The following is an 18,130-nucleotide window of genomic DNA, read 5'->3' as shown; positions in this document are numbered from 1 at the left end:
CTTGTTTTTTTTCCTTGTTTCTTCACATTACTGTGTGACAGAATCATGCAGATTTATGTTATGTTATCAAGCCCTGCATAGAGTTACCAACCTCCAGGTGGTACCTGGAGATCTCCTGCTGTTAACAGTTTTTTATTTTACTTTTATTTTTATTGTACTAAATTTAATACCCTTGCCCTCCCCAGTCTGAGCCGGGCTCCAGGTGGCTTACATTCATGATTCCACTACATCAATCACAAAAACAGATTCCCATATATAGTTAAAACCACAAAATAAAACATGGTGACTAGAATAGCTATTCAAAGGACTCGCTATATATGTAAAGATAACCAAAGAAGTCTCAGGCAGCCTACCAGGGGTCTGCATCCTGCGGCTCTCCAGATGTTCATGGACTACAAATCCCATCAGCCCTTGCCCAATTGGCCATGCAGACAGGGGCTGATGGGATTTGTAGTCCATGAACATCTGGAGAGCCACAGGTTGCAGACCCCTAGTAGATTCTAATAATCAGCCCCATCCTATTGTACATTCAGTCTTAACTATTGGGATCATGAGGAGAGGAAATGAAACTCTGATCTCCAGATGACCAGCATCAGCTCCCATAGAGAAAATGGCCACTCTGGAGGGTGGACTCTATGGCATTATACCCTGCTAATGTCCCTCCCCTCCCCACTTCCCATCCTCCACCCCTGTCCCCCAAACTCCACGTATTTCCCAACCCAGAGCCAGTAACCCTTTCCTGGCATGGCATATGGGTCACCAAACCAGAGTGTCGATTGCATTTTGGTGAAGTGGTTCAGAGAAGGTGCACTCTAATCTAGACAACCGGGTTTGACTCCCCGCTCTGCTTGAGCTGTGGAGGCTTATCTGAGGAACCAGATTAGCTTGCGCACTCCAACACAAGCCAGCTGGGTGAACTTGGGCTAGTCACAGTTCTTTGGAGCTCTCTCAGCCCCATCCACCTCGCAGGGTGTTTGTTGTTGGGGGGGGGGGAGAAAAAAGAGATTGTAAGCCACCTTGAGTCTCCTTACAGGAGAGAAAGGGGGGAATATAAATCCAAACTCCTCCTCCTCCTCTTCTTCTTCTTCGTGGGGGTGGGGAGAGGTTTCTGGCAGCCTGACAAGTTGTGAATTAAACAACTGACCTAAACTGTCCTTGAATCTAGCTTGTAGCATGAAATAGTTATAGTCTTCCACCCCTTCCCATCTGGCTAGGATGCGATCTAATTTTAACATGCAGAAAAAGTCAGCGAAAAGCAGAACATGCAAAATATTGAGTAACCGTCCACTGAGTGATTTATGGCTAATATGAGCCATAAAATGAGGAAATTTGTCTTATGATGATTTTTGTTTGTTGGTTTCTGGGAAAAGGCAGCCTCCCAGCTCTGCATTTGAAAAAAGCGGCGTGTATCGCTTTAAGTCCGGCCTTCACCGTTTGATTAATCTGTTCCAGCCTGCTGCTGCTCCTTGTTGCCGTCCTTGCAGCTTACTCTGTGTTCCTGCTGCTCAGCCTGTGCATTCGCACTGGTAAGTGGACTGTGTGTGTGTTTTCATGGAATCACGGAGTTGGAAGAGACTCCCAAGGGCCATCAAGTCCAACCCCCTTCAATGCAGGAACACAAAATCAAAGCACTTCTGTTGGACGGCCATCCAGCCTCCACCACACTCCGAGGTAGTGCATTCCACTGTCATTCCACTGCTAGCTTAAAAACTGCGCCCCTTGCAGGCTGAAAACTGAAAAAACACTAAAAAATACAAAAAACACAAATGAACATGCGGGGGGGGGGAGAGAGCAAAACTTAGATTTTGCACTGGGCTCCATTTTCCCTAGCTACGCCTCTGGTTGCCGCCAGTCACTAGGGGACAATATGGTCCTAAATCCTAAATCACACATCACTTACAATCAGACCCATTTCAGTCCACTGGCCTTCCACAGGGATCAAAAGTGATGATGCCGGGTATTTGCTACCTGGCTATCAATATTATAAATTAAATATTTAGATGCCTGAGATCAAATATCTTTAAACAAAAACAAACAAGAGAAAAAAACATTCAGTTAACCAACTACATATGGTATAAATTCATGAATGCAATATCAAAGGTACGCTTACTAAAGAACTGAATAAAATTGGCACCCAAGTTCGTAGAATGATAGAGTTGGAAGTGACCCCAAGGGCCATCCAGTCCAACCCCCTGCCATGCAGGAAGACACAATCAAAGCACTCCTGACAGATGGCCATCCAGCCTTTTTTTTAAAAGCTCCAAAGGAGGAGACTCCATCCCATTCCGAGGCAGTGCATTCCACTGTCAAACAGCCCTTACTGGCAGGGCGTTTTTCCTGATGTTTAGGTGGAATCTCTTTTCCTTCACCTTGAACCCATGACTCCGGGTCTCTGGAGCAGCAGAAAACAAGCTTGCTCCTTCACCCCACATGACATCCCTTGAAATATCTGAACATGGCTATCATGTTCCCTCTTAACCTTCTCTTCACCAAACAAAACATCCCCAGCTCCCTCAGTCTCTCCTCTTAGGGCATGGATTCCAGACCTTTGACCATTTTGGTTGCCCTCCTTCCTACTATGGATTCTTCCTTCCAAGAAGTCTGCTTGTTCTAAAGAACATAAGAACATAAGAACAAGCCAGCTGGATCAGACCAAAGTCCATCTAGTCCAGCTCTCTGCTACTCGCAGTGGCCCACCAGGTGCCTTTGGGAGCTCACATGTAGGATGTGAACGCAATGGCCTTCTGCGGCTGTTTCTCCCGAGCACCTGGTCTGTTAAGGCATTTGCAATCTCAGATCAAAGAGGATCAAGATTGGTAGCCATAAATCGACTTCTCCTCCATAAATCTGGCCAAGCCCCTTTTAAAGCTATCCAGGTTAGTGGCCATCACCCCCTCCTGTGGCAGCATATTCCAAACACCAATCACATGTTGCATGAAGAAGTGTTTCCTTTTATTAGTCCTAATTCTTCCCCCCAGCATTTTCAACAAAATGCCCCCTGGTTCTAGTATTGTGAGAAAGAGAGGAGGAGGAGGATGGCTTACTTTGCCAGGCACTGTAGTAGTATACGAGCTGGAATTTATTCCGCCCTGGGATTTTACTCACACGTCGTCCTCCGATATGCCATTTTCTCTCCAGTGCTGAGTTCAGGGGAAACCGTGTCTGCCAGTTTAAAACAGAAGTTAGCGTGCATAGCACTGATTGCTAGAGCCCTGTGACCTCAAGAACCTCAAGAAGTGCCAGTGTCCTTTTTAATCGATAATTGTGAAAGTGGTATGTTAAATGGCATGTACTCCATCACAAAGCATGGAGAAGGGGAAAGCCGAAGAAGAAATTAGTGTTTTTTTTCCGGAGGCAGGTATGTATGTCATTGGCACTATGAAAGCAAGTGAGGCTGGGTTCACCTTGTGAACCAAAAAAACACCCTGCTCCAATTTTAGGATATGCCTGGACTCTCAAGCTCTCCCCCATTGTTAGAATTGTTAAATCATACAGTTGGAAGAGACCCCGAGGGCCATCAAGTCCAACCCCCTGCAAAGCAGGAACACATAATCCACATGAGCGACGGACTCTTATCTGGTGAACTGGATTTGTTTTCCCGCTCCTACACACTCCTACTCCCGAAGCCTGCTGGGTGACCTTGGGCTAGTCACAGTTCTCTGCAAACTCTCTCAACCCACCTACCTCACAAGGGGTCTGTTGTGGAGAGAGGAAGGGAAAGGAGTTTGAAGCCACTTTGAGTCTCCTTACAGGGGAGAAAGGTGGGGTATAAATCCAAACTACTACTCCTCTCCTCCTTCTCCTCCTCCTCCTCCTCCTCCTCCTTCTTCTCCTTCACCTCCTCCTTCTTCTCCTTCTCCTCCTCCTCCTTCTCCTTCTCCTCCTCCTCCTTCTTCCTCCTTCCTCCTCCTTCCTCTTCCTCTCCTCCTCCTCCTTCTTCTCCTCCTCCTTCTTCTTTTTCTCCTCCTTCTCCTTCTCTTCCTCCTCCTCCTTCTACTTCTCCTCCTTCTTCTTCCTCTCCTCCTCCTCCTCCTTCAATAAAGAGAGACTATAATAACGAAGACAACACTAGAATGTCCTCACTATTATTAATTTCTAAAATCCTACTGTTAGGTTATGATAATTACCTATTCACTTTTTTCCTTTTCCTTTTTTTTAAAGTTAAAAAGTATTAATTAATATCCAACTCTGAAAACACCCCGGCGTAAAATCACAGGCCATAAAAATAGACATAATTTTCTTGGCTCCCTCCTCTCATGGCAGCCCCCAAAATCCTGTTCTGGGGGGATGGGAGACAAAATGTGTACAGGAAGTCAGAGTTTTCAAACAGGCTCCTTGGATATTTTCTGCCAAATTTAGCAACAATGTAATTTTCCAACGTGTCTTTAAGATAGCTTTGTTGTTATTTGAAGAAGGTGGAAGAAAGAGTATGTATGTCAGATTGTCCTATATATGCATGTCTTGAGTATATGCCGTAATTTGGAATTACTTTCTTCCCTCTAAATAGCTGTTACTTCTTACGAAGATCTTGGCCTCTTTGCATTTGGCTCGCTTGGAAAGGTAATTACCCAGCCAGCTCTCCCTATTTTTATTATCTAATCCTTTGTTTTGATTGCTTAAGACTATCGTCCAGCCCAGCCTGCTCTCATCAGAGTTTGGAAGCTAAGCAGAGCCAACCACAGTTAATACTTGGATGGGAGGCCACCCAGAAGAAGAAGAGTTTGGATTTGTACCCACCTTTCTGTCCCGTAAGGAGACTCAAGGCAGCCTACAAACTCCTTTTCCCTTCCTCTCCCCACAACAGACAACTTGTGAAGTGAGAGAGTTCGGAGAGAACTGTGACTGGCCCAAGATCACCCAGGAGGAATGTAGGAGTGTGGAAATACATCAGGTCCATCCGATTAGAATTCGCTGCTCCTGTGGAGGAGTGGGGAATTAAACCCGGTTCTCCAGGTTAGAGTCCACCTGCTCAGCATGGTGAAGTGGTTAAGAGCAGGTGGATTCTAATCTGGAAAACCGGGTTTGATTCCCCACTCCTCCACCTGAGTGGCAGAGGCTTATCTGGTGAACCAGATGTGTTTCCGCACTCCTACATTCCTGCTGTGTGACCTTGGGCTGGCCACAGTTCTCTCTGAACTCTCTCAGCCTCACCCACCTCACATGGTGTCTGTTGTGGAGAGAGGAAGGGAAAAGAGCTTGTAAGCCACCTTGAGTCTCCTTACAGGAGAGAAGGGTGGGGTATAAATCCAAACTCTTCTTCTCTGAACCAATGCGCTACGCTGGCTTTCGAAGACTTGGGTTGCTATTCAGAGGAAGGCAACGGCAAACTACCTGTGCTCATCTCTTGCCTTGAAAACACAGTCCTGGGTTTGCTATGAGTCGGTTGCGACTTGATGACCCATAGTTATTGTTATAGTTCCAGTGCCCTGATTTGGATGGTCCAGGCCGCCCGATCTTCCCAGATCTTGGAAGCTGAGCAAGGTTGGCCCCAATTAGTACTTGGACGGGAGAACAGATAGGAAGTCTTGCATTGCTGCCAAAAAGCAGGCAATGGCAAACCATCTCCGTTGGCCTTCTGTCTTGCAAACCCCTCAGGGTCGCTGTAAGTCAGACATAGTTCCATAAAGATATTGATGGTGGTAGGAAGTCTAAATCTCTGCCAGGCTCCAGTGTGCACATGGCGTTCTGCAGTGTGCACATGGAGAGCCAGCATGATGTAGTGGTCAAGAGCAGGTGCACTCTAATCTGGAGAACCGGGTTTGATTCCCCACCCCTCCACCTGAGTGGCAGAGGCTTATCTGGTGAACCAGATGTGTTTCCGCACTCCTACATTCCTGCAGGGTGACCTTGGGCTACTAGTCACAGTTCTTGGGAACTCTCTCAGCCCCACCTACTTTGCACAGTGTCTGTTGTGGGGAGAGGACGGGAAAGGAGCTGGTAAGCCACCTTGAGTTTCCTTACAGGAGAGAAAGGTGGGGTATAAATCCAAACTACTCCTCCTCCTCCTCCTCCTTCTTCTTCTTCTTCTTCTTCTTCCTCCTTCTCCTCCTCCTCCTCCTCCTTCTCCTCCTCCTCCCCCCCCCATGGAGGGGAAGCCCTGCCTATCTTGAGACATGCCCGTGTTCCCTTTGCTCACAAAAGAGCTGCTTCTCCAAGATTCACAGAGCTCTATACTTGTCAGGAAGGGCCAAGTCGGAAACCTCTCAAGAGGTGTAGGGCTATAGCTAATTTGCATTCTTCGGTTGCGCGCAGGAAATCTGCACATCGTTTTAATGAACCTGAGGGTTGTCCGTCCACTTTAGTTGCTGAGAGGGTGGTGGGCGGGTGTTATTTCACCTGAGATTGTGCTCCCGCGGTTGCAGAAAAGTCCCTGGTAAAATGGAGCCCGTGTGGGCGCAGGTTTCGTCTGGGATTTTCTTTCTTCCATCTGGGATTTTAAATTCTATTTTTTTAAAAATAACAAAATAGCGGCTATAGGAATAGTATGCTTTTAAGGTGCTCTTTACTGAAGAGTTTGGATTTATATCCCCCCTTTCTCTCCTGCAGGAGACTCAAAGGGGCTCACAATCTCCTTGCCCTTCCCCCCTCACAACAAACACCCTGTGAGGTGGGTGGGGCTGAGAGAGCTCCGAGAAGCTGTGACTAGCCCAAGGTCACCCAGCTGGCGTGTGTGGGAGTGTACAGGCTAATCTGAATTCCCCAGATAAGCCTCCACAGCTCAGGCGGCAGAGCGGGGAATCAAACCCGGTTCCTCCAGATTAGATATACGAGCTCTTAACCTCCTACGCCACTGCTGCTCCTGCTCACTACTGTCACGTACCCTGAAGAATTCAGCGGCTCGCTTCCCTTTTAGGGTTTGTTTAATCAGTTCTGCCTCTCTTTTTTTTTTTTAAAGATGCAACTTAGGGTTGCCAGAAACTGTATGGTTGCCAGCTCCAGGTTGGGGAACTCCTGGAGATATGGGGGCGGAACCTGGGGAGGGGTGGATTTGGAGGGGGGCGGGGCCTCAGCAGGACTCCGCCCTCCAAAGCAGCCATTTTCTCCAGGGGAACCAGTTTCTATAATTTGGAGATATGCTGAAATTCTGGGAAAGCTCCAGGCCCCATCTGAAGATTTGGGAATCCTAGGTGAGAGTGACATTCCTAACCCGGTTCTCTTTTCTTTCGACAGGTCCTTGTGGCCAGCACCATCATCATTCAGAACATTGGTGGTAAGAGATTCCAGAATTCAAGTAGTTGTGAGCCAGCGTGGTGTAGTGGCTGTGCTGACGGAGGGTGATGGGAATTGTAGTCCATGAACATCTGGGGCGCCATAGTTGGCCACCCCTGGAGAGTTGGCCACCCCTGGATATGGCTACCAATCTTGATCCTCTTTGATCTGAGATTGCAAATGCCTTAACAGACCAGGTGATCAGGAGCAACAGCCGCAGAAGGCCCTTGCTTTCACATCCTGCATGTGAGCTCCCAAAGGCACCTGGTGGGCCACTGCGAGTAGCAGAGAGCTGGACTAGATGGACTCTGATCTGATCCGGCTGGCTTGTTCTTATGTTCTTAGGTGCTGAGTGACGTACATTATTGTGATTGCATAAATCCGAGGCGCTTCTGACAATTCTCCTCGGCATACTTGGAACTTGGCCGTCTGTGTTTGTAGTTCAATGTTCTGGCCCTTGGAATTAAAAAAATAAAAAGTTAAATTCAAAAGTGTAGCAAACCCCCGGGATTAACTCCAGACCTGAGTGTGAACACACTAATTCAGAGGACTAGGGTTTATTTATTCGTATTGGTGCGGGGTGGTATTACGTAATGATGAACAAATTTTTTAATTTCCTTTCCTCTTCGGCCGGACTAAATGCCATGAAACAAGCTGAAGGTATGCTGTGAAGGGTCAGACGGAGCTGGGGCCACGTACAGGCGTGTGGTGGTTCGAGGAAATTTGAGTCCGATTTCCTCCTCCTCCTCCTCCTCTTCACAGTTCATAACCTCCTATGTATGTCAGTTTTAATAAAACTCCGCCGAGCAGCCCTCGAGGCCTGGACTATTGTGAATTGGGTGTTATCAAACTACTTATTCCATCCTTTGTAATAAGCCTAGCTGTCAGAAACCTGGGACGGATCTGCCAAAAAATTCTCGTTTCTGATGAAGTCAAGGGGCCGCTTTTTGTGGTTGGAAAAATAATTATTCCAAGCTTTTAAATAGCCCTGGTTCTTTGGATGGAAACCACCCAGTCCCCTCTGTAGGGCCTTTCCGTGGGCATATTTGGATCCGGCCGCTGATGGTGCCCCCTCCCCTCTTTTTGGCCCTTTTACACCTGGGCCTCTGGCATCTAACGGGACCTGCCGACCCTCCCCCTTTGGGAGAAGATTTGAAAATGGGGTTGTCGGATGCCACTCGCACCTCTATTTATTATATTTACTATATTCAGTTTTTATTGTTATCGCTGCTTTTAAAGGTTTTAGTATTTTATGACTGCATTATGTTTATTTGTTGTACACCGCCCGGAGCCCCTTGGGGATAGGGCGGTATAAAAATCCAAAGAATGAATGAATGAATGAATGAATGAATGAATGAATGAATGAATGAATGAATAAATAAATAAATAAATAAATATTTGCTTCTCTTCAAGAACGGGAAGCTATTTTGCCCACCTACCCCTTACGGCAGAATTAAACTCTATAGAAAAGGAGATCCGTTTTGCTTTACCCGGGAGAAGAAGTAGGAAAAGTAGGAGAGTTGGTTTTTATACTCTTTACCTTTACCAGGTATACTGTTTATACTCTTTACCAGGTTTCTCTTTACCTTTAAGGAGTCTCAACGCAGCTTACCAACTCCTTCCCTTTCCCTCCTCACAACAGCCACCTTGTGAGGTAGGCGGGGCTGAGAGAGTTCTGAGAAAACTAGGTCTGTCCCAAGGTCACCCAGCAGGCTTCATGTGGAGGAGCAGGGAATCAAACCCGGTTCTTCAGAGTCAAGTCTGCTGCTCATGCGGAAGAGTGGGGAATTGAACCCGATTCTCCAGATTCGTGTCCGCTGATCTTAACCACTGAGCCATCAGGTGCCTGACTAACTCTAACTAGCCCAATCTCATCAGAACTTGAAAGCTAAGCAGGGTCTGCTCAGGCTCGTACTTGGATAGGACACCGCCAAGTAAGTCCAGGGTTTGCTACACGGAGGCAGGCAATGGCAGGTCACCTCCGCTCATCTGTTGCCTTGAAAACCCTATGAAGGGTCACCATAAGTCAACTGCAACTTTATGGCATCTAGTTATTTTTGTTTCAAGAGTTGTTCTGGGATTTACAAGAATCCCCGTGCCAGGGGGGCAATGTCAGAGGGAAGACCTCAGCCTCTGGGCCGTGTTGTTGACCCTTCAGAGGAACTGGTTGGCCACTGAGTGAGAGGAGATGCTGGACTTGATGGACCCGTGGTCTCAGCCAGCAGACCTCTTCTGGTGTTCTAAAATCTAATGTTATTTCCATCTAAGTAACTGGTTGGCCACTGTGAGGCAGGTTGCTGGATGGGATGGACCCTGGTCTAATCCAGCAGGACTCCTCCTCTTCCTCCTCCTCCTCCTCTTCTTCTTCTTCTTCCACCTTTCAATTTGCAAAGTTTATTTAACAGTGCATATGTACATACATACAGCTTTAAAGCAGAGGTGGGATCCAGCAGGTTCTCACCAGTTCCCGAGAGTGGGTTGCTAATTATTTGTGTGTGCCGAGAGGGGGTTACTAATTGGGTCTGCTTTTCCGTTAGAAATTCCATTCGGTCCAAAAATCATAAAGTCCTGTTGTTTCCTATGTGGCTGGTTAGCGAAGGTAGAAAAGGGGATAATTCTCCCTGTTGGGCTGTTTTAAAAACATGTTTTAGAAATATGGTAAAGTTCCTTGTTTAAGGAAAGTATCCTTCTTTTGATTTCTAGAAACAAAATGAAGTATTTGAAAGTATTAAGTATTAGACAGGCTGTCAATTAAAGGAGAAGTAGTTGTTTCTGTTGGCAGTAGACGATAGGACTTGCTATAATGAGTTTAAATGATGGACAGAAAGATACCAGCTGGAAATTAGGAACTTTTTTGTTTACAGTAAGAGTTTTTTACAGTAACAGAGAAATTATTAATGCCCCGCCCCCAGAATGCCCGGCCACGTCCCCGTCATGCCCCGCCCAACCCCATTGGCGCTACGCCACTGTTTGAATCCCACCGCCATGGGAACCTGTTACTAAAAATTTTGGATCCCACCACTGCTTTAAAGAAAGCATTCAACAGGCAACAGTTTGGACAGAAAAACATCAGCATCATGCTTATTAGATTGTCTCTGCCAGAATGGAAGAGCTATCATACAAAAATACATTTTTTGTTTAAACCAGGGGTCTTCAAACTATGGCCCTCCAGATGTTCATAGACTACAATTCCCATGAGCCCTGCCACTTGGCCATGCTGGCAGGGGCTGATAGGAATTGTAGTCCATGAACATCTGGAGGGCCATAGTTTGAAGACCCCTGGTTTAAACCTAAGGCACTGCTCTGGTTTCTATAGTTCCACAGTATTTGGAAACAGTATTTATCTCCAGCAGGGTTTTTCTGATGTTCTAACTTGGTCTCTGTGCCCTGTTGTTGGCCCTCCGGAGGAACTGGTTGGCCACTGTGTAAGTCAGGATGCTGGACTAGATGGACCTTTGGTCTGAACCGGCAGGACTCTTCTTGCCTTCTTAGGAAAGCTGAGCTGCTTTGCAGGTGTTGAAGGCCCGACAAATCCCCAAACCCCGAAGATTTCTTCATTGAAGCTTGCATGTTGTCATTCATAGCAGTTAACACACTTTAAAAATTCTTTTTATTTCCTTACGATGGAAAACGCCTGTGATGTTTCCCCCAAGAGATGGGAGGGGGATCGGACCATCTGCAAAGTTATGTGGGATCCATTGAGACCAGCATAAAATGATTTCCTACAAGGTGTTTGCATGTAGGTCATGAAATATGAATATCTGTTGCCTTGTGAAGAAATTTCAGGATGAAAAAAAATACAAAAGGCAGTCCGGGCGGCTTTTATTTATTAATTTTTTTAACAGAAGCACATCTTTTTGCGAGCCAGCTGGGTTTGGAATCGAACGCTCTCTGCTTTCACGAGTAGGAAAAAGTCTTAGAGACCCGTGTCGCTTATCACGTTCTGTTTAGTAACAGCCGCCTCATTGGCAAGGGATAAAATCTTGTTGGCACCAGCGAAACTATTAAAAGAAACCTGATTCAACAGTAAATCTCTGTTATCCCAAAGTGAGTCTAAAGTGCGCGGCTAGGTAATTTGGTGTTCTTAAAATAGGGAGAATGAACGTATTGTGAGCTGAAAGTGGCGATGCCCCCTCTATAAAGACAGATGGACGTTTTGTTTGCCTTCTAATTCTTTGGCGGACAACTAGGAAGATCGTCTGCTGTGAATTAGCGCAAGGTTAAACTGAGCTGCTAAGCAAAAACGCACTTTAAAAAAAATTAAACATTTCGAACAATCATTGGGCGTATCAAAACTGAATCTGTAAAATCCATAAGATCTTTTTAGAAGAATTGTTTATTAATTTTTAAAAATATGTTTGATAGGCATAGCAAAAAGGAAACAAACCCGAAAAGAATTCAAACCAGATAGAAACGGACCCCCAAATAAACGTGGTACATCTACCCAAGACCGCATTAATAAAATCACAACATAATGGATCCCAATGGGACATTCTAATATTATCAGAGAAACTGCCATGAAATCTTAAAATCACTCTCTTCTGTCGGCCTGCTCTAAATCGCCTTTGCTTGTCAGTCTCTTGTATTTTAATCATTATCAAATTAATAATCCTCAAGTTAATAATAATCCTCAAATTAATAATCCTCAAGAGATGGGAGGGCGTAGTGGTTAAGAGCAGGTGCATTCTAATCTGGAGGAACCGGGTTTGATTCCCTGCTCTGCCGCTTGAGCTGTGGAGGCTTATCTGGGGAATTCAGATTAGCCTGTGCACTCCCACACACGCCAGCTGGGTGACCTTGGGCTAGTCACAGCTTCTCGGAGCTCTCTTAGCCCCACCCACCTCACAGGGTGTTTGTTGTGAGGGGGGGAAAGGGCAAGGAGATTGTGAGCCCCTTTGAGTCTCCTACAGGAGAGAAAAGGGGGATATAAATCCAACTCTTCTTCTTCGAGTTGTTCTTTTTACACAATCGATTCAACTTCATATAAGAAGCAAAGTTTCCACCTCTCATCAAATAGTAAAATCTTGCAGATTTAAGGTGTGGCCCCGGACCTGTTATTCTGTTCCCCTTTTCGAGATTCCTTCTACGCATGATCATCAAGAGGTGATTTGGATTGGAAATTGGGTGTGTGCCTTATGTGTTTGCTTTTAAATAGGATGTAGCTCTCCTGTTTGGGAGTTAAAAAATAATAATAATCAGGGACTAGATGTGCTCTGTAGCACTCTCACCTTGCCATCTGCTGGTCGCTTGGAATATAACCTTGTTTGAAATCCGCTCTCGAAAATAAGCTGACAGTTGAGGTTGACAGATGATTTTTGTAATTGTCCCCGGAAAGCAACCGGAACAAGAAAGGAGAAAGGGAATCCTGACCAGAAAAAGAAAAATCTTAGCAACAATGTATGCAAAGGCTTTCAGGGCTGGAATCAACTGGCTGTTGTGGGTTTTCTGGGCTGTGTGGCCCTGGTGTGGCAGTTTTAGCTCCTTAACGTTTCGCCAGGGCGTACCACTCAGGGGGATATATGGGGTCAAATGTCTCTGGGCTGCAGCCATTTAGTCACTTGGGAACAGAACATCACCCCTCCCCCCCACCCCCCCTCCTTTTTCCCCCTGGGTCCATACACTGACTTCAAGGCCTGGTGCAAAAAAAATGTCATTTGGTTGTGGTGGGGGAGGGTGGCTGCACATATGGGGAGGAGGGGCAGAAAACTCAGATTTTGCACTGGGCTACATTTCCCCTCGATACGCCTCTGCATTTCGCCTGCATCTATGGCGGGCATCTTCACAGGAGAGAAACACATCTTACCGTCATGTGCCTCTGAAGACACCCGCCATAGATGCAGGTGAAACGTTTGGCAGATAAAGCTACCACACCACTGCTACACAGCCCGGAAAACCCACATCCACCAATTGTTGTTGTGGGGTGCTGTGTGGTTTCCGGGCTGTATGGCCGTGTTCTAGCAGCATTCTCTCCTGACGTTTCGGCTGCATCTGTGGCTGGCATCTTCAGAGGATCTGATAGTAGGAATGGAAAGCAAGTGGAGTATATGTACTGTGGGGTCAAAAGGTGAGGCCCTCTGAATGGAGTAGCCTGGTATGTGAGTCACAAAGAAGTCTGTATGTGAGTCACAAAGAAGTCTCTGAAGATGCCAGCCACAGATGCAGGCAAAACGTCAGGAGAGAATGCTGCTAGAACACGGCCATACAGCCTGGAAACCACACAGCACCCCAGTGATTCCGGCCATGAAAGCCTTCGACAATAAATTGTTGTTGTGTTTGGCAGAAGAGGGTAGGAATTTGGCCAGTAGCATGTGGGGCATTGCTGGGCCTCAATACTGGACTAATTCTTTACATTTTAAGTGGTGCAGATCTAGGGACCTTTGACAGCAAACGAATCCCAGGGATTGTGTTATCAAAATAGGGGTGGGGGTACATTTGTGTAGGTTATGAAAAGTGCTAATCCCCAAGGAATCATAAAGTCATCAAAAGCAAGGGAAGAGAAAAACTTAACTTCTGTCATCCGAGTGCCCAACTCTGCATGCCCTGTTTTATGAAGTCAACAGACACCTAAAAGTAGCATTTTCCTGCCCCCGGGGCATCCGTTTCTGGGTGAGGAGCTGCCTAAATTAATCTTTTAAGTGGCTTCTGTATTTTCTACCAGCAGGTGGAATGTTTACCGAGAGATTTAGACTTAATTTGAGCGCTTGCCCCTTCGCAGTCTGCTTGCGTTTGGCCTGAAAGCTAATTGCCCTTATTGTCTTAAATTGAGGATTTCCAGCTCAGCTTTAATTGAGGGCAGGTTTGCCTGTGTTCAGTCTTAATCAAACAGTTCAGACCCTTTAAGACCAATTACACTTTATTTTGATGATTTGGGAAACTGGCTGTGATGTTTTCTTAAGCCTTTTGTTTTAAAGAAAAGTAAAGGGGTTTTTTTTCCAAAAAAAATATAAAAATTAAACAATTAGCGTTTGCAGATTGGGGGTTTTTTAAACGCTTCATTCATTCGTTCACTCATTCATTCAACTACATCTATGTCATTTGCTTCAGCACAGATTTTAGATCTCTTTGGATTACGTAGCTTGTCTTTTCTCTAATTATGGATGAAAAGTGTTCCAAAAAGGGAATTGCAACTGGGCAATTACAGAATACATATATTATATATGCTTTTAAGGTTTGACACTGCCAACTGTAGCAGAACCACAAATGTTTTGTAACCTGAAAGGATACCAATAGAATTGTTGTTTGTAAATATTTCCCTGCCTACCTGCCGGCCAGCCGACCTATCTAGCTGCCTGCCTGCCTGCCTGCCTGCCTGCCTGCCGGCCAGCCGACCTATCTAGCTGCCTGCCTGCCTGCCTGCCTGCCTGCCTGCCTGCCTGCCTGCCTGCCTGCCTGCCTGCCTGCCTGCCTGCCTGCCTGCCTGCCTGCCTGCCTGCCTGCCTGCCTGCCTGCCTGCCTGCCTGCCTGCCTGCCTGCCTGTCTGTCTGTCTGTCTGTCTGTCCATGCATCCACCCATCCCCAAGTAAGCCTTCCTTCAAAGTCAACTTGGAGACTCCAGTTGGGGCAGAACACCCCCATTTTGTTATTATTGAGAGCTAGCCATCCTGTTGACTACTCTGATTTGCGCTGTTTAATCCTCCTTGAGTCTCAGCAAGAAAGGCTGACTAGAAATAATATAATATATTATAATAAATAATTATAAAGAAATAATATAATAAATATAATAAATATAATAAATACAATAAATACAATAAATACATCACATTCTTGTTGATGTTATCCCAACCCTCATCCCGCTCATTCTGCAAAATTAGCTCTCTATCCCTATGCGTTTTTATACTTGTACCTCTTATTTTGTAAGTTGTTGAAGAATCTATACAATCCTCCTATTTGTTCCTTATGCATTCCATTCAATTAAGTCAAATTCCATCTTATTCTTGCTTATTTTACATCTTTTCAGGTAGAAAACTTGAAACAGTCGTGGGCTGTATCTATCAGTTTTTCTTGCTGTCTCATTTTATGGAGGGATTTGAGCATTTTCTAGCTAATCCTCGAACTTTTAAAAAATGCTCTTAAGGATCAGTAGTCAGCAACTATTTATATGATTGAAAATTCTGAATTATGGATCCTCAGTGGTTGCAATCCTGGGTTTAGAATTTCTTTGAATCCTCCCCAAGTCTCTAGAAAGGTCACGGACACGTTCATTTTTTCCCCACCTCTTACCCTAATTGGGTTATTATATTGTAACAATATTTTATCATTTGACTTTGGAGTCTAATGAGGATTGGATTGCCAATTACTCTTAAGTAACGCTGGGCGGATTCCCTTGAAAATTCGTCTCCCTCCTTCGCTGTAATTATGTGGCGGTTGCCAGTGCGAAGAGCAGACGCCGTTCGGTTCTAACATTGCAACACAAGGAATGTGCACTAAATATAGGCTCACCTGTAACGCATCAATCACAGCATCCAAGAACAGTGTGTTATGATTATAGGTTCGTAAACATGAAACTCCGGCAACATGCACCACCGTGCTTTCCGTGACAAAATTAATTGAATAATGGAATGCAATTTCAAATGCACACTCAGTGTTACCCGACAACATACAATGGAGTGATAATAACAAAAAAACGCCAAGTTGGTCAGTCCTCCGGGTAAAATCCGACCTCAAATACAGACTTCAAAGGCTTGTGGTTATGTTGGAGGAATATTCTTGTAGGAAGTCACATAAACATAATTGTTTCAAGAGAAGTTTCAAGCTGGATGGCGAACTGTCAAGCGCTTCTCCTGGAGGCACAAGACCTGCTCCCTCTAATGAGGCAGGAAGAATACTGGTCTAAGATGGGTGACCAAGCCTTCCACAGGAAGTGGCAACAAATTCAGTCCTGCCTCCCTGAGAATGAGTTGGGAATCACCCAATCAGGATGCCCTCGTCGCCCACCAGGAGAAGGCCCCTTCAGGGTAAGTATACCAATGGACCGTTCTCAAACCATTAGCTCAAGTTGTCCTTCTTCTTGCGCTGGGTTTTAAAATAGTCTGCAGTTCCAAAGGCAGATGTTACCTGCCTATGGCCTTGTTATGCGTTGCAGTCTGTCGCCTATCCTTGCCCAGCTTTGGCCTGAAAAGTCACGCCGGAAGCTCTCTCGCTTTCCCGTGGAGAGTAAGGAGCACACGCAGGGCAAGAGGAAGCATGTTGGGACAAGAAATCTTGCCAGTGTGATGTCGTGGTTAAGAGCAGGTGGATTCTAATCTGGAGAACCGGGTTTGATTCCCCACTCCTCCACCTGAGTGGCAGAGGCTTATCTGGTGAACCAGATGTGTTTCCGCTCTCCTACATTCCTGCTGGGTGACCTTGGGCTAGACACAGTTCTCTCAGGACTCTCTCAACTCCACCTCCCTCACAAGGGGTCTGTTGTGGGGAGAGGAAGGGAAAGGATCTTGTAAGCCACCTTGAGTCTCCTTACAGGAGAGATGGGTGGGGTATAAAGCCAAACTCCTCCTCCTCCTCTTCTTCTTGCAAGGAGGAAGCTCATCAGGACAAGATTTCTTGCTCTGACATGCTTCCGGTCCTACTACACACCAGAGTGCCAGTGATCAGCCTGTGATTTGTATGACCTGTTTTTACTTGGAGACTTTTGTTTATAGTGAGTAGAAAGTCTGTTTATAAGCAGGATTTGCCCGTGCTTTGGGGAAAAGTGGATGTACCCATCTGGGGGAAGCTCAGTCTATTTTAGTTTCAAAAATATGCAGAGAAGAAAAGGAGTTTGGATTTATACCCCACCTTTCTCTCCTACAAGGAGAACTCCAAGTAGCTTTCAAGCTCCTTTCTCTTCCTCTCCCCACAGCTGACACCTGATGAGGCATGTGAGGCTGAGAGAGTCCTGAGAGAACTGTGACTACCCCCAAGGTCACCCAGTAGGCTTCATGTGCAGGAGTGGGGGAACAAATCCAGTTGCCCAGATTAGAGTCCGCTGCTCATGCGGAGGAGCGGGGAATCAAACCCAGATCTCCAGATGGGAGTCCTCCTGCTCTTAACCACTGTTCCACATTGGAAAGGGGCATTTTGTAGGTGGGAAAGGGTAGCAAAAATAGCAGTCCTGGTTGAAACACTCTGACCTCTTTACGTACCGTCTCTTTTTCCACTGGATTGTTCAGAAGCCAAACGGCGTTAAACGCTTTTCAGCTGGAAAATGCCGACTAAATGGTAATTAGGAGCGAGAGTAGATTTGAAAAGTCCAATTCCCAGCCTCAACCCACGTCAACATTTCGTAATGTCAGCTTGCTCCATAAAGCGGTGGGTTTTTCTTAACCCTGATGTCATGAACCCAACGCGTTGGTTAAGAACAGTGAGCGTCGGGGAACGAGGTTCATTCTTTCCAACCACCGGATGTTTTGAAGGGTGTCTGGCCAGCACCTCTGGAAAGGAAAGAGCAATCCCACAAACTCTGACAACTCCCTAAGTGCGTGAACACACATCTTCCTTTTGTCATTGATCCAAGGATTTGGCAGTAATCTCTTACAGGAGCAGCAGTGGTGTAGTGGTTAAGAGCAGGTGTACTTTAATCTGGAGGAATCTGGTATGATTCCCTGCTCTGCTGCCTGAGCTGTGGAGGCTTATCTGGGAAATTCAGATTAGCCTGTACACTAAGGTGACCAGATGGTCACCTTTGTGATCCGGGATGGGGAAGCGGCCACAGAAGCCCGTGCACACGGCCGCAGGAGCGCACGGGCTTCTGGGGCTAGCCGTTTGCTGCCCTGTGACAGAGCAGCAAACGGTAAGCCCCAGAAGGCCATGTGCTCCTGCGGCCGGGCACACGGGAGGCTGCCGCACTGCCTTGTGCTCCAGAAGGCAGTGCAGCAGCCTCCCAAAAATTGGGACAATTTGTAGAAGGACGCGGGACAAATTGTCTAAAGGCGTGACGGTCCCG

General features: G+C 46.2%; 1 protein-coding gene across 10 annotated transcripts in view; it reads left to right on the top strand.

Annotated features, from left to right (window-relative positions):
• The window catches only part of SLC38A6 (solute carrier family 38 member 6), a 100,690-nt gene that overhangs the window by 9,508 nt on the left and 73,052 nt on the right, over window positions 1-18,130 (top strand). For 6 of the 10 annotated variants that reach the window (XR_007243603.1, XR_007243602.1, XM_048485831.1 and 3 more), the window contains exons 3-5: window positions 1,453-1,526; window positions 4,508-4,560; window positions 7,171-7,210. Coding sequence is in view for 4 of the 10 variants with exons in the window: in XM_048485831.1 (XP_048341788.1) it covers window positions 1,453-1,526; window positions 4,508-4,560; window positions 7,171-7,210 (167 nt within the window). In the remaining 6 variants the exon portion in view is untranslated. The remainder of the gene's footprint in view (window positions 1-1,452; window positions 1,527-4,507; window positions 4,561-7,170; window positions 7,211-18,130) is intronic. The other 4 variants (XR_007243605.1, XR_007243604.1, XR_007243606.1 and 1 more) reach the window with 2 other exon arrangements.

This window comes from Sphaerodactylus townsendi, linkage group LG02 (genome assembly GCF_021028975.2).
Source record: "Sphaerodactylus townsendi isolate TG3544 linkage group LG02, MPM_Stown_v2.3, whole genome shotgun sequence".
NCBI classification, from domain to species: Eukaryota; Metazoa; Chordata; class Lepidosauria; order Squamata; family Sphaerodactylidae; genus Sphaerodactylus; species Sphaerodactylus townsendi.
The sequence above is the reverse complement of the archived record's forward strand: the minus strand, read 5'-3'. Positions and strand labels throughout refer to the sequence as shown.